The sequence below is a fragment of the Phyllostomus discolor genome, chromosome 3, assembly GCF_004126475.2.
Source record: "Phyllostomus discolor isolate MPI-MPIP mPhyDis1 chromosome 3, mPhyDis1.pri.v3, whole genome shotgun sequence".
In the NCBI taxonomy this organism is placed as follows: Eukaryota; Metazoa; Chordata; class Mammalia; order Chiroptera; family Phyllostomidae; genus Phyllostomus; species Phyllostomus discolor.
In genome coordinates, this window is record NC_040905.2 from 173,538,560 (window position 1) to 173,564,870 (window position 26,311).

Sequence of the window (26,311 nt, forward strand, 5' to 3'; positions counted from 1 at the left end):
TACTTGATTTGTCCCTAGATTTAAAAAAAGAAAAAAGAAGAAGAAGCTGTAAAGGACATATTGGGGGCAGAAAGAGACATCTGAACTTGTATTTTATGTTGTGTAACATTATATCTACAAAGTCAACTTCCCTGGGTGTGCTAAGGTACTATTGGAGAATGCCCTGGTTCTGAAGAGGTGCCCCTCGGGGTTCTCCAGGGTGACGTCACGATGCCTGCACCTGACTTTCACTCACATGAAGAAAAGGTCAGTGTGCATGCACGTGCTCATGTGTGCCCATGCATGCACACATGTGCAGCAGAGGAGTCAGAGATGGAGAGAAAATAGTACAAAATATTGTCAATTGACTAAGGGCACATGAGTGTTCATTGTGCTAACCTTTCAAGTTTTTTTCTAGTTGTGAAATTGTTCTTTTAAAAAGTTACGGGGAAGCCCTGGCTGACATAGCTCAGTGGATTGAGCGCGGGCTGGGAACCAAAGTGTCCCAGGTTCGATTCCCAGCCAGGGTACATTCCTGGGTTGCAGGCCATAACCCCCAGCAACCGCACATTGATGTTTCTCTCTCTCTCTCTCTCTCTCTCTCTCTCTCTCTCCCTCTCTCCCTCCCTTCCTTCCCTCTCTAAAAATAAATAAATAAAATCTTTAAAAAAAAAGTTACGGGGCAAAGTTATTTGGAGAACATAAGAACAAAAACATTTCTAACGTATAGAAGGCACAGATTAAGATGGGGAAAGAAGTAGGGGGAGACAACTTCTCAGCCCTCCTCAATTTATGATCTCAATTTCTGACAAGCTGATGTTAAAAAAAAAAACAAACAAACTGAGAACCTCACTTTAAAAGTCGTATTTAGATCCATGCTGGACTGGCATGAAGCAGAACCCTACTGAGATTCTGGCCAGTCCCGCTCACCTGCCTTGAGCAAGCTAGACCACTTAGACTGCAGTTACCCAAACCATGGGAAGATCTGGGTTAACCTAGAACACACTTGAAGGGTCCTTTGAGCTCTGAAATTCTGAAATTCTGTGACTCTATAATCCTACTTTTTGAGTGGGATTCAGGATGAATCTCTTTTTGAATATATTCTCATTGGGGTGACACTTTAGGGCTTTTACTTCATAGAGCTTGAGATGGAGTGAGTGATTTATTTCAATTCTAATCAAGAATCATCAGTCACATTGAAACAGATGAACCTGGTCACTGGGAATACCCTGCAATCCTGATGCCGAAGCACACCACCCCTGGGTGTGTCCTGTTGCTCACTGAGGTTTGGTTCCCAGTCAGTGGCCTCTGGGCATCTCACCAAGGAGCAAGCCTCCATCCATGACCTAAGATGCCCTTGAGACAGCTCAGGAGGCAGAGATGGAATGTTCCCTTTGGCCCTTTCTGTATCAAGCTTCTAGGATAAAACTAGGAAGCAGCTCTCGGGACAGATGTGCAGGGAGTTAGGTTGAAAAGTGTTCGGGGAGGGAAAGGAGAAAGGAGTGAGGAGGCATCTTGTCTGGAGATGTTCTAAGTTTGTTTGATAAATGATGAGGCAGCCCAGCCAGCCCTTGAGGGGAAGAGCAGAAGCTCTCAGAACTAACCAAAACCAAAATGGGGCCAGCGTCTCCACATTAGAATTGCCCAGTAGATTTGAATCTCAGACCCCAAGATCCAGGGCACTACACATTTTCTCATCTCAAAAAAAATTATTTTTTAAGTCAAGAGGGGATAGAGTTTTTTAAAAAAAGCCTTTTCAAGATGACCATAATTTCATGAAATTCTAAAATGTCCTCATTTCTTCCTCTCCAGTTCTAAGATAGGTCCTTCATTCTCTATAGTTTGGAAATTTCAAAGCCACTTAGTCCAGTCCCTTGATTTTATAAATAGGGAAGCGAGTTCTGAGAGGGCCCTTAACTTGCCCACTTCATCCAGCGCACTAGCCACTGAGGCACTGTTCCTAGCCCTGCTTTGCTCACTAGACCAGATCTTACTCTTCCACCCCAAGAATGCCAAAGCGCCCCTAAAGCTGCAGACAACAGAAGGCATGCCATTCCCCACGTGGGCCCCATGGCCCAGCTCATGGACAGGTGCCAGAGATCAAGGGCCGTTCCTCACGGAGAGAGAGAACGTACAGGTGCAACGTGGTTGCAGGCAGCTCACGTTCGCATCTCTCTTCCTTCTCCTCCTGTGTCTTTTCCCAACGGAATTAAGCCAAATCCAGGAGCAGGTCTGGAATCCGAATAAACTGGGGGTAAAATGAGTTAAACCTTACAATCACACCTGAGGCATGGTCTAGGCAGAACCTCAAAGCTGAAACAAGTCCCCTGTACACCATCCTCAGAATGTGCTCTTCAGGTTTTATTTGGCCTTTCCTGACGGTCTGGCACAGGTTCGAAGGTCACTGTCATGTTTTGTTTGCTTCAGTTTGGAAAACAAATTTGAAATCATCTCTGGCTTGTTTACTTCTCTCCTCTGGGGAAATAAAAAATTAAAAATATTCTCCATACAACTGTTTCAAATCCACTTAAAAGAAAGTTCTTCAGTCCTCAAACTTCATCCAACAGATGCACAGTCCTGATATTTCTGGGTTCTTTTTAATTGCCTGCCTTGTTTGTATAAATATCGATAGAGATAGCATGGACCGTTGTGTGAGCAGGTTGGATTCCAGCCAGGGAGACAGGAATTATTTGAAAGAGGCCAGGTACTGAGATTTTGAGAAAGAGAACTCTCCTTTCATACAATTTCCTGCTTTTATCACCAAACCTTCAAAGGAAGATCCAAGCCTCCACTGCAGCTGCCTCGTCTTACCCACAGAGAACACGAAGCACGAAGGTTAGCAGCTGGGCCCGGAAGTCAGGCACCTGGGTTCAGTTTCTAGCTTTGATGAGTAATACCTGCCTCCCCTGAGGGAAGTGATTTAACCCCAATAAACCGTAGTTTCCATGTCAGTTTCTATATACTGATAGTATCCACATGGAAGAATTGCTGAGGTAGATGATATCCCTTCAGTAAAGCTCAGCGCAGACTCATACCTGTTTGAGTGCTCACCCTTAGGGAGCTAAGCATGGACAGAGATGGCCCAGATAAGTGCTGTGACACAGGTGAGACACCACACTCTCCATGTGGAGGCATGTCAGCTGAGTAACACTCCTGACCTCTGCCCCCCACCTCCCCCCATTCCCCCCTCCTTTGCTCTTTGAGCCCTAGCTCGTCGATGGGCGCTAGCCCACCAGCTGTGGGTGAGGCCTGGGGTCTTCCAGACCTAATGAGGACCTACTGGTAGGTCTGTCACACTCTGAGTTAAGTATTCACTTCAGAGGTAGCATGACTTAGTTCTGAGCAACATTCTCCACCATTAGCTGCGGATGAACTGACATGACATTTTGGCCACCCTATGTCTTACTTCTTTGTCTTATTTCTCAATCACTTTACAACTAGGTTGCTGAGTTGTAAAGTAATTCATGGAGTCTCTCTCCTAACTACTAAGCAAGACATTCTTCCCTACAACACCAATTTTGGCCCTATGGGATTCCCAAACAGCTGCCTGGTGACTCAACTTAAAAAGAGTCACCACCACTGACTTCACTTGCACAGGCGAGTACACTCACTGTCCTCCAAACACATCCGGAGAGCTGAGCATGGCCAATCCCACGCTTCCTGCACTGGATTTGGAGCCCACGACCATGCCAGGCTTCTGGATGATCTCACAACTCAAAAGCAACATTTCCAATTGCCAGATATTTCTCTGGAAAAAGGAAAACATGGCCCTATAGATTCTTTGCTCCTTTTTGCCTGGTGTCACAATCCCAATAGTAAGGAAACAAAAACCTATTATGCAAAAGAACAGCTCAGTCATCCCCTGGGATTGTGAATATCCCCCCAGGACAAAGCTTTCAAACAGCTTTGAATTTAGGATGTTATTTTCACCCACGGTTCATGTCATTTCACTAACAATTATTGAGCCCAAGGAGATACAGAGATGCACAGGATATGATTTCCAGTCTCAAAGCACTGGTCTGAAGCAGGAGCAATGCATAAAACATCATAAGGTAACGTGGGCAATGCAAGGCATTATAAGAACCCTGGAAAGGGTGCGTATCCCCACAGAGGATGGAAGAGGGAGGTTGTCAAAGAAAGCCAGCTGCAGTACTGGATGCCTCATTCAAGATGAATAAATGAAGCTAGTTATTTGTGACTGCAGAGGGAATGGGTGTCAGGGTGTTCTAACAGATGGAAAACATGAGCAAACAGAGAGGCATGGGATGCACCAAAAATCATAATCCAGTAGGGAGAGCAGACGAGGTTAGATGGTTTGTCGGAGAGACAAGTTCCGGAAAGGCCACACATGGCCCTATGACCACCTGTGTGGGCTCATTAAAAAAAATCAGATTCTTTTGTCCCAGAAACTGGTTCTTCAGTGAATATGATTGCAGCAAAATAGCTTGCACCCATGTCAGGCACTGGAGCTATAAGAGTGCATAAATGCAGACATGTTCTTGACCTTCACGAACCTTTCATTCTAGTCAAGGCCAAGAAAGACTAGACAAAGAGAGAAAGGAAGAGCAGAGAGAAGATCATGTGCAGAGTCCTGGGTTTGAAGGGGCACTGTGAGTACAGAGGCCAAAAGAGGGGAGGTCACCATGGTTGGAGGTAGAGGAGCAGGCAGTGGGGTGGCGGAGATGCCGCTGACAAACAAGGCCTGTCTGCATCATTGGGTGCATTTTGTTTTGTTTTTAATGCCAAAACAATGATATAACAACTTCAGATTTCTGATGCTGTCCACCTGGAAGCAGCTTTTTTTTTGGCATCCCCTTTGAGAGCTAGAAGAAACACACGTAAATATATGAGTGCCTTTCAGCTCAGAGGGAACTGGGAGCGACAGTGCTATAACGGCTTTGCTTCACACCGGGAGGGGAAAGAAGCAGCAGCAGGCCAGCACCACCTGCCCTGGGAGCACTGTGGAGAGAGTCCCTGAGCATTCGGGCCATGAGGGGACCTTCACTCAGAGGACTCTCTTTCCAGGGAAACAGAGAGACCATTATATCCTCGATGCCCAAGGATCTAAAATAGTTGTCCATTTCATCTTCTCTTAGGCTCAAACTTTGCAAGTAGAGAGAACACTTAGCTTGTGCCATTTCTTTAATTCATAAAATAAATATGTATCAAGTGACTACCATTGCCATAGAATGGGCCTTCACATGTAACTTCCCTATACAGACGACTGGGCATCATCAGCCGTGTTAACATCTAGTAGCAGATATCCCACCCACCCAGAAGCAAGGAAGTGGGTTTTTATAACGAAATTAAGGGAGGACTTGACCTTGCATGGGGATTAGGAAAGACATCAAGTCATACCCCTGCTGACAGTAATAAGGGTTATCTCTAACCAAATGAGAAAGAAAAAAAAAAAAAACACTCACTCTAACTACAGTGATGATGATTTCTCCCTTGTAGATAGGAAAGTGGACAGCATGACTCAAAGGGACTAGCTCTTGTCTCCCTGAACACAGAGCCCAAGTCTGGGCACACTCAGACACGTGCACGGCCAGAGTGCCTGATCCAGGCGGGGCCTTTCTTATTGTCTACAGAAGTCAAAACATCACCAATATAGTGTTAAAGAAGCCAAGCAAAGACACTACGTGGATTCCGCCTTGTTTTTCTGCCATTAAGACCCAAGATTTCTGTGAGCGATGTCCTTGTCGGCAGATGCTTGCTCTCATGGTGGTAGGTGAGAACGGCGGGAGATGCAGATGCCAGCAACTGCAGGAAGGAGGGTCATTCATTCATTCATTTGAAAACAAGCACTAAAAACCTAAAAAATGACATTATCTTCAGGAAGGAGGTGAGGGTACATCTATAAACCATAGACACTCTGGAACACGGGTTCCATCACGAGTCTGGTATCTGTGTCTTTCTGGTTCTCATTCTGGTCCTTTCTACTGTATCTGAAAAGAACTCCTGGATTATATTAAATAGAATAGCCTATACCGATCTATAGTATAGTAGACAATAGTATAGTTGATGCAATGTCTTATTAACTAGAAAGCTAATAATAAAAAGTAATATTCTAAAAATTTTGGTGAAAACAGCAATCGTTTAGGATATAGCTGAATATGATTTTTGCCTCTGAAGGTAAGTTACATATATTCTAACTTTGTGTTATCCCCAAAAGCTAACATAGCCTTTAATTGAGGAAGGCAATAAAAACTCTGAGAACTGTGGCGATCTGCCCAAGGTTACTAAGGACATAAATGACAGGCAGGGCAGGGATTCAGTTTTGTCAGCGCTCATGCCACTCAAGTACACCCAGGGCCAACCTGACCTCGGAAAGAAAGACTGTCTTGTTTGGGGTAATTACTAAATCGCCAGGGCTCTACACCTCAACTGATCCAAACGATGATGATGATGATGATGATGATGATGATGATGATGATGGATACTCCAAAGTGAAGTCTCCATCCAGCTCACCAGGGAAGACATTCCATGTCAGCACAAAGCAGAGACACAATAGGAGGGGGCAGGAGCTCAGGGCCTTGGGCAGCACTGGCGGCTACTGGTCAGCCGCGATGGTCCCCCTGCCCACCACCATTCAACCACTTCCACTGCCCTTGGTGTAAAAGGGAGGGGGAGAACTTAGAGGCCAAAACATTGCACAAGCACAGTCATTCCTAGCAACCTCACCCTTTTCACAAGTAACTCCGCCATAGCTATTTAAATGATTACATGACTGGAAGTGTCTTTTATTTTTAAGGAGAATCTAAGAAAGCTTTCTAAATCTTTCTAATAAATTATACAATCACACACAAAAATAAACAATTTCCTAACAAGATCTTGTAAATGGTCAATTTAAACAAATCTTTACTTCCAATTACAGATAGAAAGTGCCAAAATATTTTAAAATTTAATTTAGGGAAAATACAAAGCAATTAGTATCAATGTGAAAGCTATTTCACGTTCATTTAGATCATCCTTAATTAAACCTGACAGTTTTAAGTGTCAGAAATCAAGATGAAGTACATGAGATACAGTGCCTCAAAGCTCCCTGAAAACATTTGAGCTTCCCAAAAGAAGCATCAATTAAAAAAAAGAAGAGAATAGAAAAAAAAGGAAAGCTCACTATTCTGGCTTCTAGTGAATATGGATTTCACTCTAACTACTCTCACTGTGTGTACGTGCAGAGGCAGACACACCCACACGCACGCACACACACACACCCCATAAAACCTTTTAACAAATTGTTTCTGTTGGATTAGTTACGGGATCCCACTTGAGCCCCCTTCCCTTAAAAATCTTTTAAAACAGAAATCATGCTTTCCAGAATGTTTTGCCTAGGATAATAATTGCAGAGCTTATTAACTAATCAATAAGAAAGTCTACCTCTAAACTCAATACCAGATGAATGCATGATTCCCTTGGCAGGACTCCAGAACAAACCTGGAGAGTAATTTACCTCTTGGCACACGTTTATGGCATTCATTCATCAGTAGGGTAACTAGGTGTCCAGGGAGGCGGGGCTCAGGGCACGGCAGCACCGGCACACCTGTTCCCTCTCCAGCCCGAGAAAACGAGAGTGCAGCTTTGCCCAGAAGGAGAAAGCGAGCTGTGAAGGATGTTAGATCTCACAAGAACTTGATTAGCATCACTAATTGTGATTCTAGCCTTTGCTTCAGAGTTCTGAATCATGAGGGTGTTTCACATGTTCCCCATCACATTTTAAGATAGCAACAAAGTAGTATGTGGTTCAGGAGACTCAAGGCAAACATTTCACATGTGTGGGACAGATGGACAGATGTTCAAGTAGACTAATAGCCACATTAGTTTCTGGATTGTTTGTTACTCTGTGAAATTTCCCCCTTTCATTAGATTTTTAAAAGCATTTCTTTGGATGTGGTAGTATGTGCTAGACTTAAGGTAGGGGAAGAAATTAATATTTCAATGGTCAAATAACTTCCTCCTCTTCTCAAATCAGGCTTGATGGGAGTGGAGGGATCAGATTTACTTCTGATGGTGATTAACGAGAAAACCAGTTCTTTCTCTATTACATCCTTTGCCATGTTCCAAAATCTTACATTTCAAACTCTGACTATAGCAATTTTTATTCTAAAGTCAACAGTGATTAATCAGAGAACTATTGGGATACATAAAAAATCTGCAGCCCTAAGATGTTGGTGGAGAATTTGTTATTGGGACACTCGCTAGAACTCTAAGTTCCTAGTGAGGAGAAAATGTACCACAGGATTTGCACCATCCAATAGGATGGTGGGGGGAAGAGCCTAAGTTAAACATTTGCCAGAGAACCAGCGGCCCTGGGCCGCAGCCCAAGTCAGAGCACCCGCCTCCCTATCCCCAGAGGCTCCTGGCGACTCGGACTTTTTAAATTGGATGAGAAAGTAGGACTGAAAAATATATTTAAATAGATGCTTAAAAAATAGAAAATAAAAGGGTCTTAAAATACTTCAAGCCCTGAGAAACTCTTTTACAAAGAGTGACATCCATTGACTCTCTTCACTTAACTGGGTCTGATTTCCTCACATGAGTCTTTAACAATCCTTCTGGAACTTCCGCCTCTCACTTCCTGACAATGCAAAATTAAGCTGGAAGACTTGCATATACACAGATGAGACATTAGCAAAGTTCTTTTTGGTGTTGAAAAAGTGTTACCTTCTGCGATCCTCCCCCATAATTGCTAGGCTTTATTGCTTAAATGTAAAGTTGTATATTTGGTGTTTAAGCTGTGTACCTGGTAAGTTAGCATTTCAACGGATAAAAGTCTATGAACAATGATGAAAATACATAGTTGCTTAATTTCCTAATGTGTCACATCTCTGATTACTCACAAAACAAAGCTGTAAGCTATTTTTGGGATAAACAAAATCTACATCTTGGGCATGTTATCAACATAATCTGTATCCCTGATTCTTTACTGATCAAAAAGAAATTATCTCTTGGCCATTCGGGTTGAAAGGGTGTGGAAGGACCCCCTCCAGCCTGCTGTGCGGAGGCACCATGTGGTTTGGGGTCAAGAGCTGGAGAACTCGGCAACAAGGCTGACGGTGCTGGGGACTGCCCAACTGGTCCAGCCAAGCAGGGATTAACGGGAGATGCCTGAGATACTGAACTGACACCTGGGAATGCTGAACTATGGACTTCTGGGTTTGTTTGTTTTTTTCCTCCTGAGAGACAGAGCACAGTCTCAATATGAGAGTGCAAATTCAAGTACTGCACCAGGGGGCCCATCTTCTGAAAGAACCAACGGGCAACGACCTTCCAGGAGACCAGCCACGCGAGAGTTGAAAACAGCCCAAACTTGATTGTGGCCTGAAGTCACTGGTGACCTAAGAGCTGGTTGTCAGTCAAGGAAATCAGAAAAATGCTCTCAGACAGCAATGAAGTCAAAATAAGCCTATTGATACTTCAACAACTGTGAAGTATCAATGAAACAACTGTGATTATTAATGCCTCTAAGAATAATTCACAGCACTCAAGTGCATTTGGGAGCCAGGGGCCCAAAGTAGCCTTCCATAAACCTGCTCCAGCACAGCAGACTTCTGACAGGGTATTAGAAACACTCTACCGGATATCACTCAGGGATGAATTTTACTAAAGAAAGAGGATGCAAAACCAAGAAAAGATCACATCAGCACTCTTTCCAATGTGGACTTGAGCTACCCTCACGAACTTACTGAGAGACAAGTGTCCCAAAGGCTCTCAGTCTGTTTCTAACACAAATGTTAATAGAGCAACTGCAAATCAGAAGCAACCCAAACAAACTTACACCGAGTCAAAATACAAGAACTTGGAGATATGAGGGATGTTCCATTCTCCCTCGGATAGCCGACTTGCCCACGCATCTCCAGACTCAGGCTGTGGAGCAGCATGAGCAAGCCCTACTGCAGCCGGCTGAGGCGCAGCCCCGTGAAGGGGCCTTGGCCAGCGCTGCCCCTCCACCCATGTTGTCCAGAGGAGAAGGTGAATCCTAGCTCAACTTAGAGAAGAGCCAAAGAAACCAAGTGAAAATTGGTCGTAGCAATTCTGAAGGCTATCTGTTTTCACTGGAAAAGGGGGAAAAGCATAAAAAAACCAGCATTAAGAGTAATAAAAGCCTCTTACCAAATAACCTTTTAGTTTTGATAATACAGATGGACCTTGACTTCATTCCCTTTATTATAACCCTGGAGTCGGGATGGTCACTACGGAGCCACTGCCACCACAGGGTGGCCCAAGTCCTGAGAAATTCTTTACTGAGCCCTTGCTACTGCCAGGAACTTCCCTCCCCTTTTCCTGGAAGTTGTTGCTACCAGGGATGCCCGGTTCCATCTCCTTCTTACTTCAACTCAGGGAAGGGCCTACGTGTGCAGAAAGGGTAGGGTGATAGTCCCCCTTTGGCACAAGCTTAGATGTCACACACTCAGAAAAGCTCCCCCCCACTATCTGAGTCTTGGCTGAGTCTCAAGTTCTCCTCCCACCCCAAGAACTCTCCCCGGCCCTGTCTCCCCTCAGCTCCCACAGGAAACTATGCAGGACAGCCGAGAGTAAGATTCACCGTGACTGGCGCCTTTGTGCACTTACATCTCTCCACTTGGGTCTATATTGTCAAATAAGGGAAATCAAAGGAAGGGGTGGCAAAGCGATATGTTTTCAGGGAGCAATGAAGGGGCACTGAAGGAGCCTTTATATTTCTTCAGCATGATCAGCAATAAAATCCTCTCCAGAAAGAAAAAATATATATAATTTCCATTTAGCAATATTAGAAAAAGGAGGGCAAGAAGGTGCCACTGCTCCGACCTCTGGAGAATGAAATGCAGCACTTTCCCCTGACTGTACCCATCCCTAAAGCTCTGGGCTGGATGCCGTGCCAGGGCCCATGTGAGACTCAGAGGAAACAAATACAGAATCTGACCTGAATTCAAAAATGTCCCCCAGATGTGCTGTCAAACTACTGTCACCGAATCTAACCAAGGCAGCAAGCAAGGCTGAATAATACAAACATCCTCAATGCCGGCCACTCAGTTTACCATTGGATGAGACTAATTAGCTCATTCCATGGAAAAGGTTACCTCCCATTATGGAAAGATTGATAAGAAAGTCAAATGCAAATAGGACACTGCTGAATAATCTTGAGATACACGTATCAGTGGTTCTCAGCTTTGGCTGCCTAATCAGAATCACCTGGGAAGCTTCTCTAACTCAATCCAAAAGCTCAGGCTGCTTTCCAAAATATTTCACTCTGACTCTTGGGGGTGGTACCCTGGGTAGCAACAGAAAAGACCCCCTAGTGATTCCAATGCACAGCTAGGTCTGCAAATCAACCCTTGTTTCAGGTGTCCTGTTGCCTGATAAACTCCACAGTCAGGAGAAGGGGACCCCCAAAGGGCTGAAACCCAAGACACTGCAGGGAACTGATGACAAAGGCGTCTGTTTACCCAAATGCAGAACTTGCCAAACTTCCAACAGATCAGTGAGAAATAGATAGGAAAGCAAGGGGTCAGAGAAGAAGCTGGGGATCTGCTGCCGAGAGAGCCTATAGACCCAATTCTTTTGTCTAGACAGCACTGAACATAGAGCGAGAAAGCTTTTGAGAAGTCAGGGAGGCTGTCCTTTGCCCTGGGGAAATCCTGCATCTAAATCATCCAAGCAGATTCTGCAGAACCTTCCAGGGGATCAGAAAGATTTCCTTCTCAGACAGGTCTAGAATGAGAATTTTCCAAGTTGGAGACACTACAAACAGCCAAAAATACGAAGCTCTTCAGGCATCAGTGAAATCATCACTAGTAAACATGAGTAATAGGCTAACAAAAATTTAGGAGCCCTGCCACTGAGCAAATGCCTTTGTAATATTTATTCAAGAAGCCATAAATTCTAACCTGTGCTCACATGATACTCTTGAGAGACATTCATAAAAATTGGAGCTTATCAACAGAGAGAGCAAGTACATATGAATCATTTCTTTAAAAATAAAAGGAGGCAAGGTAGAAGAAAATGTTCTTCAGGGCTATAACTTAATTGGAAGAAACGTGATTGGTTAAAAGCCAAGTGCTGAACTAAATATCTGATAATTTTTCTTTCATAAGAAGCCTGTCTGTAACAGGCAAAGGTTTCCAGCAACCTAGCTGAGCAATCTTGCTAACATTTAAAGTTGATCTTTAAACTCTAAAATCGCTATTCATTTCCTTAGACATGCTTTTAAGAAAGCATTCCCAGCTCTGAAAAAAAATCAGATAATTAAACTAAATATTCAGCAAAAAAGAATTGAGGGAAGGATTATGCCACTGTGAGTGAAAATAAAAGGTAATGAAGGCTTTGTTCACCCCCCATCTTCACGAATTGATGCAATTAGTGATGTCTTCCAGTGATGCAATACTTTGTAAAGAAGATACTATGTATATATCACACTTCTTTAATTACTTAATATTTTTGGAACTCTAATCATTTCATCATTGTATGACTTAGTGAGTATAGCACTTTCATGTTCAGAAATGAGTTTTAGCCCACAGAAAAAATCATTCAGAAAACAATAGAGAAGGAATGGATGAAACTGACCTAAACCAAAAAAAACCCAAAACAGAAGAAATAATGAGTCCATTTTTGGTTTTTGAACTTGCTTCAATAGTAACCTTACATTTGTTGAGTGTTGTTTAATTGTAAAGCACTTCCTTTTGTTTGTGTTGGCTTATGAAATAAAGCATGCATGGGCTACATTGAACAGATGGAGAAATGTAAGACCAGAGAGGGTATGTGGCTTCCCCTAGGACTAGGTGGGTGACTACAGCCTGTGGTCTCAATCTCCTTGTGGCCTGTTTTTGTATGGACCATGAGTTAAGAGAAGCTCTTACATTTTGCCATTGGAGTTTACAAGTGAGTCCCACCCCTTCTCTTTCATGCATTGCCTGGGGCTACTTTTGCACTACAACAGCAGAGCTGAATAGTTGCTGCAGAGACTGTGCAGCCCTCAAAGCCAAATATTTCCTCTCTGGCCTCTTACAGAAAAAGTTTTCTGACTCCTGCCTGAAACCTACAGGGGAGCCATGAACACAGCCCAGATTTTTAGGAACCAATCCAATGTTCTTTCCACTCAATCCTTTGCCTTTCCTTAAACCATTTCAGCATGTGGTTCATCCCAGGCATATGTCTGAGGGATACGAGGGCGTTTATGAAGCATGAAAGTAGCTACTTGAAGCAGAAAGAAAGAAGGCATTGAGAACAGAGCCAGATACATGAAATGAGGAGACCAAAGGTACACTGACTCATCTCCCAGTTTCACGGATCTGTGGAAGAGGAGAAATTCTGCTCCAGGATGGATCAAATCCTGAATTTCACCCATACCTCATTTAGATGATTTATATGATGAGATTTGGAACCTGTTGAGTTGATATTTAGATTAGATACGAGATAGAGTTGATGCTGGAATGGATTAAGACTTTGGGGACTATTGGAATGAGGTGAATGTGTTTTGCTTGTGGGATACACAGGAAGTTGGGCGCAGACCGTACAGAGCTGGATAGCATCCTCCCGAAGTTGATGCAAACCTCAACCTCAGAAACTGACTATATTTGGAAATGGTGTCTTTGTAGATGTAATCAAGTTGTGATGAGGTCATTCTAGATTTGGGTGGGCCCTAATCCAGTGGCTGGTATCTTTATAAGAAGAAAATTTGGTCACAGAGAGGAAAATGCCATGTGCACCCAGAGACACACAGGGCAGAGCTGTTCGTGAAGGAAGAGGCAGAGCCTGGAATGGACATCAGAGATTGCCAGCCACGACCGGAAGCTAAGAGAGACACAAGGAACAGTTTCCCTCAGAGCCTCCAGTTGCCACATACATTTCTCTCTCCAACCACCCAGGGTGAGGCACTTTGTTACAGCAGCTGTAGGAAACTCACAGATCAGTGATCAAGTGGACATGGCCTATGAAAAAGAATTAAGATCAAGAGAAAAGGAGAAAATGGTAGAATGTCAAATCCCTTTTTGTTTCAAGTAAAAACTCATTGCTCTAGAAGACCTTGAGGGAAAACAAAATCAAACCAAACCCAGAGACCTTGATTACTGAATCTGAGTGGGTTTTATAAAATGTAGCCAAGGTAAGCAGAACTACTTGCACTTAAACATTTTCTTCCCATGAGGTCTGCTTACAAATCCATCCCTGAATTCCCAGCTTTCCCCAGCCACCCTTCTGTCACTGAGAAACCAAATGCATTTTACAACAGAGAAAAACAAATTAACTAAACCACAAGGATGTGCCTGACATACCTCTTCTTCTAATCCTAAATTTTCACAGATGGCCTAATTTTTAAAATACCTTGGACAGGGTGATGAAAAAAGAATGGCACAGATTTGAAAGACATAACAGTGTGTACTTAAAACAAATGTGTGAAAGGATCATCCGAGTTACTTTTAGAATCTCCCAATGGCTCATATGCACCACTCACATTACTTGGCAGCAGATGTAGTAATGGCTAATGCCCCCTCTATACACATACTTTTCAGCTAATGTCCCCTCAACACATTTTTCAGAAAGTTGAAACTATAGGCAAGATACACTCCTTTATTTCTTCAAGACTGCAAGAATATGGTAGTAGACATGAATTTGTAGACACAATGTAAAAGTAAGTCTAAGATTTGGAGTATGCTGTGTTTTCCCATGTAATTCAGTCACTGAGAAATAAAAAATTTAGATTGACTGCTTTGAAAGTCTTTGTATATTATACAGGGTTCAGCACAAATAACACCCCTGTTTTTATTATAAACTCTTTTATTACAAGGTCATAAGCATGTAATTCTCTAACATAACAATATCACACTCAAGCATACCATATGACATTTTGGGTGAAACATTCAAATTAAAACTATAAATTATTACACCCATATTATGACCCTACCAACCACACTCAAGCAGGCGTTATTTCTGCTGGACACTGTATGTATAAAACATACATGAATACAGGTGCCACAAGTTCATGATAAAGTTGTCCTTGGGGTCTATGTAAAAGCCCATGTAGTGCTGGCTTTTTCAGCAGCTATATTTCTTTTTAACAGATCCTCAAGAGATTCATCCGAGACAGAATTTTTTTCTTAAGCATCATGTCATGTTGTAATTTGGTATTATTTTAAATAAACTCTATTTCTGACCCACATGCCTAAGGAACTTAGGCATAGTTCTTTCCCATTGATTTCGCGTGCCACCATACTGTAGACAATTTTATTTGCCTACTCCTCCCACCACCCTGCCTCAATATTTCCTATGGTCTTAAACCAATTGTATTTTAAACATTTCCAGTGGTGACAGGAAAGCCGACGCCAGCTTGAGATCATCATCACTTTGCCAGAGTCCACTGCTATTTGGGACATAAAGCATCGTTCTCATAAGCAATCATTTAACTCCCAAGAAGAGCTAACTCTCAAAATAAATAAACAAAGCCCCTGCTTTCTCTGAGTATCTACAGGGCATTTGTGAAAATATTTCCGAAGATGGGGAATTCTTAAAAAGTTGGCCATTATAAACCCAAGGTCTCCCTTGCTCCATGGGAAAACTAACTGGGTATCTCAGCTGAAAGGGAGCACATACGTGTCTTCCTTTTCTCCGTGCCTGAAATAAACACACTAAACAGCTGCCCACACATGCGAATCCCTGCACAGGGGACAGCCCACGCTCCCTCTCTGCTAGAACTCCTGCATACGTGAGACCACAGGGCTGACCACGTTCATCACTCTTAGACGTTTGAGCTCAAGAGCCTCCTTTGGCCTCTGACCAAGGCAAGCCCCAGGAAGCCTTTTTGTCCAAAATACACCTGCTAACAGAATAGGAATGCACAGCCTCCCACACAGGGCCTACGCCCTTCAGCCTGTTACCTTATTCTGCTCACACGCGTACTGGATCCTCAGCGTGTCCATGGCTCTGACCATGGCCTGCATGGCGGTGAAGATGTTCTGGTACACCAGCTTCGTGAACCCCTTTCTGTCTTCATCGCTGTAGCCCGAGCCGTGGATGATTCTCATTTGCTTGATAAAGGTGCTTTTGCCACTTTCACCGGTTCCTAACAAGACCAAACCAGTGAAACACACAGTCAGCAGTCTTCAAAAAAACACACTGAGAGAGATAGGACCTCCTGGCAGGTAGGTCCATATCACAACTAACAGGCTGACAGGGTAAACTTGGAAAAGGCCTGTGGAGTGCTGAGCCAGGGTAGTACTGTCCTAGATCCTGGGCAGAGGGGCCTTTACCCTGGACACTGTGCTTTAGAAGGCCTCAAATCAATCAATCAATTAGCATCTCTCTCAGATTTACATAAACACTCACATAATTTATTAAGGACACATGAGTGTCTGTGTCACTTGGAGTAATCTTGAACATCAGCTCTGTGACCAACACCGTTTAGGCCCCAGAGAACTGTTCCCCCACCCCCCTGAACCCAAATCCTCAAAACAATTAACAGCTGTGTCCGAAAGCTCCAGACACTGGAGGGTTCCCCCACTGCTACACCACAGTGGCAGTCATGGAGCTGCTCCAGAGCACGGGACGGTGTGAGCCGCAGGACTCCTGGCTGGGAGGAGAGGCTAATTCACTCGTCAAGCCCTTTCTTTGAGATCCCTGAACACAATCAGTTCTCGCACAATGAAGCACCTGCCCCGCTGTGCAAGTGTCTATATTCTCGTTCCTCCTCATATTCAGATTTGTTATTCAGGAGGTCCTCTAACACCTGCACCTGGCAGCCCAGGAACAGCTGAGCCCAGCAAGTCATTTCAATTGTTCCTAAATTTGTACAGATGTCCAGGCATAACACGTGTGACATATGATGCCTGGGCTTCAGATTCACGTTCGGGCGAGACACTGCTTGAAAAGGCAGTCAACGTTGTTGTACAAGTGACGGAGATTTTTCTGATGGAGTTAAAACAATTTCTACTCTTTTCTGCGATAAAAATAATTTCTTGTGTGAAATCCCATCGCCATGTTTGGAACATGCTATGTCATATATACGCTTCATTATTTTTAAGTTTAAATATTGCTTTCAGAGTTTTGTTAACAACGCAGGTCGGTGTGCTCTCTGGAGGGCACAGTTTCTGCACACTGACATGACTGAGAGACGGTCCCAAATTAAAATGACTCCAGAAAAGTTGTACACTTCAAACGTTAAATTGTATGGTATGCAAATTATATATCAATAAACCTGTTGCAAAGTAAAGGTGTCTAACTCAGTATTTCTGTTAACACAAAACTATATAAGTATCTTAGTTAAAACAATATTATTCTTGCTTTTTAAAAAACTTTATTTTGTTTATTTTGAGACAGGGGAAGGGAGGGAGAAAGAGAAAGAGAGAAATATCAATGTGTGGTTGCCTCTCACACATCCCCAACTGGGTACCTGGCCCGAAACCCAGGCATGTGCCCTGACTGGGAATTGAACCAGCAACCCTTTGTTTCGAAGGCCGGCGCTCAGCCCACTGAGCCATACCAGCCAGGGCTGATTTTTTTTCTATAAAAAAGACAAACATTATGGGATAGGAAATTATTAATTATAAAATCTTAATTTTGTTGCTCCAGTGTCTCACTGACCCACCAGAACACCCAGACAGTGTATTTATAGTTAAATTCCATTATCTTTAATACTTTGTCAACTCTGAGTCATAAAAAAAACATAGTTGTGTATAACTTTTTTGACATTTTAGTTATAGAGACATGTTTGTCATGGTAGGAAGATTAGCTTCATAATAACCCATAACTGTTAAGACTTAAGGGAAATGGGTCCATGCTTGCACTCAAATCAGGGCCCTGAGAAACACTTAAGGGACTCATATTTTTTTCATGTGGATAATTGAGACACCTCTTAGTATTTGATAAAATTTTTCCTTGTAAGAAAAAATAATTTCTTCAGATCTACTTTTTCAGAACACACACCAGCTTTTTGGTCTGTCTCCCTAACCTCAGCTGAGAACCCTCAATGACTTCGCACTCTGCTCACAAAGACAGACGCAAGTTAACACAGCCAACGGGCTGTGTGGCCCAGCCCCCCATCCTCACCAGCCACCTCTTACAACGCACTTTCTTCTGCTCTCTACACTCCAGCCACACGTTCAGACGCTCCCTTCTTGCAACCTGGACACACGCTTTGTACACTCTTAGAGTGGTCTTCCTTTGTCCTGCTCACCTTTGCTCTTGGCCTGGCCTGGCCTCCCTGTCAAGGTAAAGTGTTTGTATTCTAGGTTCTCCTGGTTCCATGAACTGCTCCTTGCAGCACCTGTTCCTGTACTTGGGCCCATCAGTGTTATTCTTGTCACACGTGTCGCCCCTACCAGACTGTAAGTCCTCTAAGGGAGGTGCAGCCATGTTGGTCGGCACTCACACTCTCTCTCCTTGTGCCAGGTGTAGTGCCTCACACTTGGCACATGCTGAATAAGCTTTGTAAAAATGCTGGTAAAATAGACATACAATTTACCATGTAAATCTTTTTAAGTATATAGTTCAGTAGCACTAAGTACATTCACATTACTGTACAATCAACCTCCAGGACTCTTTACATCCTGCAGAACTGAAACTCCGTATCCATTAAACAACTCCCCACTCCTCCCTCCCCCTGGCAACCACCGTTTGATTTCCTGTCTCTGGAAATTTGACTACTCTGGGAGCCTCATACAGTATTTGTCTTTTTGTGACTGGCTTGTTTAACTTAGCATAATGTCTTCAAGTTTCATTCATATTGTCACCTAGGTCAAAATTTGCCTTCTTTTTAGGGCTTGAATAATATTCTAGTATTTTTAAATACATGATAGTGACAAAGAAGTCGTCTAGTCTCAAGTACTACACTATCCATAACATAGGAACATTGAGTGGGTCATCCTCTCTCAACCCCCCAGTGCTAGGTGGGTAGCAATGACTTCAACCATGGCAGAACCACCCCCAAAAGTGGCCAAGCACGAGGCTTATCCTGATTCTCTGAGACCCTTTCTGGTATTCTCCCAGTCCCAAGGATGGTGAATACAAAAGCATGCTCTAGGTGCTCTCTACAGATGACCCCCTCTAATCCTCATAGTCACCCTACAAGATAAGTGCTACTAGCATCATCTTTATGTTACAGAGGAGAAAACTGGGACTGAGTAGCCTTTGCCAGTTCACACAGCTTGCGAGAGGAAGAACGAGGATTTTCAGGCCATTGGACTCTATGGGCAAACTGTTTTACTGGAGAAAAAAGTCAGAGTCATGACCAAAAGGACATAGTTATACTGTTCTAATGAGGACAGATCTGAAGTTCACAGCCACACACTGAACTCTGAGACCCGGCAGACCCACTATCTTGCATGCGCCCACTGCCAGGGCATGAGGAAGAAACTTCAGACAGGTGAGCATCCTCAGGAGCAGTCTCACTGTCACCTCACTTCCACCTCCGGAGGCAGGGAAAGTGGGGGCTGTCTTCCCATATCAGAGAGGAGGAACCCGGCTGTGAGTCAGCAAACAAGGGAAGGTAGGTGCAAATTCAGAACCAGGGCTAGAAGCCAGGCCGTCAACACCTCGGCCTTCAAGGCTCAGCACAAATATCAGCTCCCCTGAGGGAATTTTTTCCCCTCCACTCCCCAACAGCTAGACCTGTCCTCTTTGAGTTCTCAAAGCACCTGTGGACACCCCAGTGAAGCACACACCCTAACCACTTGTTTGCAGATAAGCCTCTCACAACATCCTTAGTCGAGTAAGGGTGAGGCTTGGGATTCACTCATTTGGGCACCATGAACACCGTGCCTGCTCCATTACCAGCTCTCAAAGAATGGGTATGTGAAGGCATGATGGGAACAAGCGTGGGAAGTCACAGTTCTCCTCCAAAGGTCTTATGTCATGGACAACTGCAGAAAAATGTAATATAAGTTGTCTGAAGATGATCAATGATGAGAACAGCTGCCCCTGAAGCCACCGTTTTAATGATGACTCTTGGCTGCCTAAACCCTGTACGATGTGATGACCTATGGGAAGATCCTACCCTGTCAGAGCATGCTCCGAAGTCCCTGCTCAGATCAGACCTCTGCTCCTGCAGACTCCTGGGCTCCCTGCGCCTCCTCCCGGCTGTGATGATGCTGTGATGCTTTCCTGTATTCCACCGCAGCAAGATTGACCTCTGGTCTAGCGCTACTTTAACCCAAGAAAGCATTCACACTTACTTTTATATTCCACATACCACAAAGCTGAGATGAATAGAGAGATTATATAACTATCTCAAGGCAAACTATGATTTTGGGCCTGGCGCAAAAAAAAAAAAAAAAAAAAAAAATCAGTCAAGACTCAGCCTAACTACAAAACTAGAGAATCCTTTTAGTTATAAAGACCGTCCGTTTACAAGAGTTTAAAGTCCCCCCTACCACGCATCACAAACATAGATACATTTCTAAAAAGTCATTGATTTTTGCTTTTGGACATGGAGCAGGTTTTTAAAATGTTTTTAACAATTAATATTGATTAAAAGAGAACATGTAAATGTATTTGACTAACACCAATACTTCCAAGTATTCTTCAGCTCTATATTGTGGTTGTTTGAAGAATAAAAAACCAAATATGGAACAAAAGAAGACAAGTTAAAGGCAAAGTGCTTGAAAGATGCCGGCCACCGGGGGCTGAGTTCACGACAGTAAAGACTCAGTGTGGGAGGTTCTCGTGCTCTCACTTAAGCCCCAACACAACCCAGTGAGTTTCTCCTTTTTCCAGAAGGGAAACTGGAACTCAGAAAGACTGAATAGTTTATTTAATCTTTGTCCAAGGTCTAAGTTTGTTCAAGGTCGCCCATCTTGCAAGTGTTGGATCTGGGGTCTAAATGTTGGGGTGTGCACTTCCCAAGATAACATCATGTGCTAGTTTTACACTGAGTACTTCTCCAAATGAATGACGGTCACACCCTCCTATTGGTGTAAGCACAGGCTTCATCTGGTGCTGAGATTCTAACACTTGGGACTGTATCTTTAATCCTTCAGAGCTCTGTTCCAGATGAGATGGTCACAGCAGCAGAGGGGGTCTGAGGGGAGAAAAGGCAGGAGACGAGGGTCTATCTGCAGTGACAGCTGTGACTAGACCATGGGGACCAGTAAACTCAGGATGAGGATCTGAGTTGAGTTTCCTCACTGGTTCTAAACAGAAACTCAACATTTGGACCTTGAGTGTAACCATTTATTCTACACAAGTAAAAGAAAAATTAAAGGATATAACTTTTAGAAAGGTATTAGTGATTGAAGGATTAGGTGGCTTAGCTTTTACATCCCACCTAATTGCTCATCGAATGTGTGGTTTGGGTCAGTAGCATGGGTCCACTCTATTCTCTTTCTTGTCTTTTTGTGAGGACTTTCTCACCCAGCCCTGCAACCAATGTGCTGGTGGAGGACCCCTCTGCAGCCTGAACAGCTGTAGAAAAAGAGGCAACTTGAGCCCTCAACTTGGGCGCAGCTTTTGATTGAGAGGTGAACTCTGCTATCAGGTAACTAAGAGATTCAGTAAGAGGCCAAAAGGGGGAAAAGGAGCCATGTAGGAGGACAAGGGAGGGGCAGGGAGGTGTTGGAGTGCGGAACCACTCTGAGCAGCCCAGAAAGACTTTTGCTCCCTGACACAAATCTGCTAAAACACAGATGCAGAGAGAAATATAATTACAATATTGTTTCTAGATTCTGTTTCAGATATAAGTAAGGTAAAGGGCTCTCTTCTCCATTTAGTTTTTGCTTCATGGTTTTCATATTTGGGGGGAAATAACAACAGTGGTTATAAGCACTTTTAAACTTTCATCAAGACATTCTTGCTTAGTATCCCCTTACCACCACTATAATAAAATCAGTGGGTAGGTTCTGGGTAAGGCAGGCACTCTGACCTCCTGGCTGATGTCCAACCTGCTTCTCTAGGAAGCTCAGATAATCTCCCTGAGTCTCTCACTCACTGTAAAGGTCTGCCCCTGCCTCCCCCAGCTCCTCATATGTGACTTCTTTCCTTTTCCAGAGTAGACGCTCAGTAAGTGGTTAAATTGAACATGCACAGCTTGCTACTCTGGTATGGTTGGCATACATTGGTAATGTGTGCTCTATTTTAACTTAAAGCTCACCTCCACCAGCTTCCTACTTTCAGTGGGTGACGGGTGCACACCTCCACTTAGTAGGTCTGGGGGCTTTCCTATAAGACACTTGCTCCTGGCATTGGTGTCCCCAAAACTCCTTTCTATACCTACCATGTGATTTTTATCATATTCATATACCACCTGTATGCTTATTTAATCTTTTACATTCTTTTATTTAAATAATCTTGCTATGAAAGGAAACATGACTGTCATAAATGAAAAACCAATATCATCTTCCATGATTAACCAAATTAAATATATTTAAAAAGTAAATAAATCCAGTGATATTCCAACTAAAAACATCTTGGCTGTCACCAGTTTGGGTATCATATTTTGAAAAACAATACACACAAATTATTGTCCTCTTTACATAAAATGTACCCTTCTATATCACATCCTTAAAGGAACTTCCACCCTTTCTGTGTAGGGGCTTCTTGAACCTACCTAAGACCTCACCCAAACATGAAAAAACAGGGTTGAAACTCACATCATTGAAAACCGGCCAACACAATGTCTTTGCACTAAAATTCTAAACTCTTCTGAGATTTGAGAAAGCAGTATGAGGTGCATGTTTCAGCTTAATTTTAAATAAACAGAAAGGCTCATGAAGAAAAAGAAAGTTGCTTTTTAGGAGTTATGAGGGAACAGAGGCCAAAGCAACATAAATCCTAAGTGATGGACCAAGGACATCTAAAGAGAAAGCCAATTGTTCTCCAGTTTCTCTGTGCTCTTGAGTATAGACCAAGTCGCCGAGAGCCAAGGCCAGGGGCTGATAAGGCTCTGAGACGGGCGAAGCCCTCTTCAGTAGCCGGTGATGTTTTCCAAAACCATCTGTGAGAAGTCATTGTGTTTTAGCTCAGTTTTACAGAACATATACAAAACAAAATGTAAATCAGAACAAAAATGAGAACACAATTCTGGACATTGTTCGCATGGTCTGTGAGACCAATGGGCTTAGAAGAGGGTCTGGACTACTGATGTGACCCACCCACGGGTTGGCTCTGTAAGCACCCACGGGTTGGCTCTGTAAGCCTTGTTTCTTTTGTTCTCGGGTATCTTTGGCACCTAGAAACAAAGCACACTGTAGCACCCTAATACCGTATTTTTCAGACTATAAGATGCACTCCCCACCAAATTTGGGAGGGAAATGGGGGTGTGTCTTATAGTCCAAATGTAGCGTACCTGGCTCATGTTGTAGCGGGGAGGTCACAGATTAAATATTTTACCACATTTTTTGCTTCAAATGTTTTTCCCTATTTTCCTCCTTTAAAACTTAGGTGTGTCTTATGGCCCAGTGCATCTTATGGTCCTAAAAATAGGGTAAATGTTCGTGAATGGGTATTTGTTGACTAAGGCAACCAGGATGATCACTGTTTTGGAAAGCAACAGGAAGTGGGTTTTCCTAGCTAAGGGAATGCTCAGAATTGATTGGATAAATCTGAGTGCAGAGGCTACCGCACACAGAAGCAGGCACCTTGCCACTTGCCCTTTCCGGTGAGGACACTTAAGACCCAGTGCCAGCCACACAAGGAGGCAGGTTCAGGTTCAGTATCGCGGTTTCCTGGCAGTGGAGATAGATGAGTTAAGAAAGTTACTTTCTGAATCTTTGAGCAGGAGTGTTCTCAGAAGCATGGGGGGCTGAGAGTGATGAGACTTTGGGGCATTCTGCTTGGCCCCCTCTACCTTGCAGCTGACTCTGGGCAGCGGCCACCCCCCTCAGTAAGGGTTTCTGCACCTGTGAGTGCTGCAGTCTTGGAACTTGTTATTCTAGTTTTATGAGAGATTCTGGCTAATGCTGGGGAAAATGCCAAGCCATTCACTGCTGCTTTGGTCTGAATGTTTGTGTCCCTCCTCCCTGAAAATCAACCTCATGAATTGAAAATCTAATACCTGAGGTGATGGTACTAAGAGCTTTGGGAGGTAATTAGGTAATAAGAGTGGACCCCTAATGAATGGAATTAGCAGCTTTATAAAAGAGAACCCAGAGAGCTCCCCTGCCCCTTCTACCACATGAGGAGACAAGGAGAAGCCTGCAGTCTGGAAGAGAACACTCATCAGAACCCAACATTGATGGCACGTGACCTCCAAATTTCAGCCTCCAGACTGCGAGAAATAAACAACAGAAATTTATCACTCACAGTCTGGAGGATGGAAGTTGGAGATCAGATGCCATTAAGGTTGGGTGCTGATGAATACCAGTCTGTGGTATTTTGTTATAGCAGCCTGATGGACTAAGATACGTACCCAAGTGCCATCCAGTGGAGAAGAGAACACTCAAGAAAAATGCAAATTTTTGGCTCCTCCTCAGTTCAAATCTGACTGGCACTTGAAGGAGCCTGGGAATATGCAATTTTTAACCAGCGTTCCAGGAGTTCTGATGCACCCAGTTCACGGACCGGTTGGGAAGCCCTTCTCCAGGGCTCTTCCAAGGGGAACCTCTGCTAATATAACCTACTTGGGACTGAATGCTCAAGTTTTTACATCATGTTCAGCTTAGCTGATGGGTTTTTATACCAAGTTCTAATTTCATTTCTGCATGAATAAAATATCCCCGTGTGAGCTCTGTTTTATAATATCCAGAGAAAAACTGTATTTAAAGTGCCATAAAGGGTTACTTATTTAAGTCAGCCCTGCTTCTGCCCAGCCCCATGTCACATCACAACTCTGTCTCCTTTCCCAGCTCCTGTGTTTGCAATTAGAGGCGCTATTTTTCACCATAAAAGGAGAAGTAGCAATGTCCTAGGCAACACAGAACTGTAAACAATTGGAAACAGGGCTCATGGCTGTTCTCTCAATAAAAGGGGTGAATACAAAGCTTTTGAAACAAGAAAACAAAGCTGAAAGAAATTAAGTGATGAGGCTCAACAGACAGTATGAGATTTAAAAAAAAAAACTAACCATAAAACAATGGAGCAAAGTTCAAAAGACACTGTATTATATTTAATAGTCTACTTATTTCATTAATCTGCAGAATTATGTTTATTGACTAACCAATAACAGCAGGAATTCTAACTATTTCTCTTTATGCCATCTTTGGGCCTCATTTTGATCAAGAAAGTACATGCAAGTTCAAAGTTAATTTCTGATCTCAGACAAAGCCAAAAGGTCATGTTAACAAATTTTTTATTAAAAAGAATTTTTAATAATTGTTTTTCTAATTGGAAGTACCAAAAAATTATGCACTTCTCATATTTAAAAAGTTTAAATCCAATAAATACCATATGAGCTCACTTATATGTGGAATCTAATGAACAAAATAAACTGATGGACAAAAAACAAACAGAGGTGTGGGTACATGGAACAGACTGACAGCTGTCAGAGGGGAGGGGGTTGGGAGACTGGGTGAAAGAAGGTGAAGGGATTTGCCAAAGAACGTATATACACAGCACATAAGCACATCGACAGATAGCAGTGTGATGCTGGCCAGAGGGAAAGGAAGGGGAAGGGAGGGGAAGGTGGGCAAATGGGAGAAAATTGAAGATGGAAAGAGACTTTGATTGGGGTGATGGGCACACAATGCAGTGTGCAGGTAATATTTTATTGGGTTGTACACTTGAAAACTGTACGGTTTTGTGAATCATCATCCCAATAAATTCAATATAAAAATGCAATAACACAACAAGGCTAATTTTTACTCTAAAGTAGTTTGCACCATTTACTCATACAATCAAATTTCTGTAATTTACTATAAATGTGGTGTGGTAGTCTTTAAAAATCCAATACAAATGTTTAGCTGAGTACTAACTGTTTTGTATCAGGAAGCAGATGTCATTGACTGATAGGCATTTCTTGTATACAGTCACATGATCTAGAGCTCTTTGTTACTTGCCAAACATTATAACTGACCCTTCTATAAAGAGTTATACAGCTTTGCTCTCTTTATGTCAATAACTCATGTGCATGAGTCAGGAAAAGTAGCAAAATATACAGAATCTTAATAATTGCTTGTTAGTGACAAAACTCTATTATGGAAGATGCCCTGGACATCAATGCCTTTTGCCTTAAAATGAGTAAGACACACAAAGGATAGGGAGAAAACTACACAAATAAGCTCTATGGCTCACAGCTGAAATATTAGTGATTCCATTAGAAGTGCAACTCAACTTACTTATAAGGAAGGTCATGAGATCGATTTCTGCTCTCTGACTCTGACTTGCTTTACTCTCCAAAAGAACAAATAGTAAGCACTTTCATAAATGGTTATAGAATCTTCCACAGTTCACTGCTCCTCCTAAAAATGAATATCCACCCATTCTTACAGAACCGTTC

At 43.1% G+C, this 26,311-nt stretch overlaps 1 protein-coding gene across 1 annotated transcript in view; it reads right to left on the reverse strand.

Moving 5' to 3' along the window:
• GNA14 (G protein subunit alpha 14) overlaps window positions 1-26,311 on the reverse strand; it is a 161,876-nt gene that overhangs the window by 54,558 nt on the left and 81,007 nt on the right. Inside the window, exon 2 of the mRNA XM_028530548.2 lies at window positions 15,828-16,012. Coding sequence (XP_028386349.1) covers window positions 15,828-16,012 — 185 coding nt within the window. The remainder of the gene's footprint in view (window positions 1-15,827; window positions 16,013-26,311) is intronic.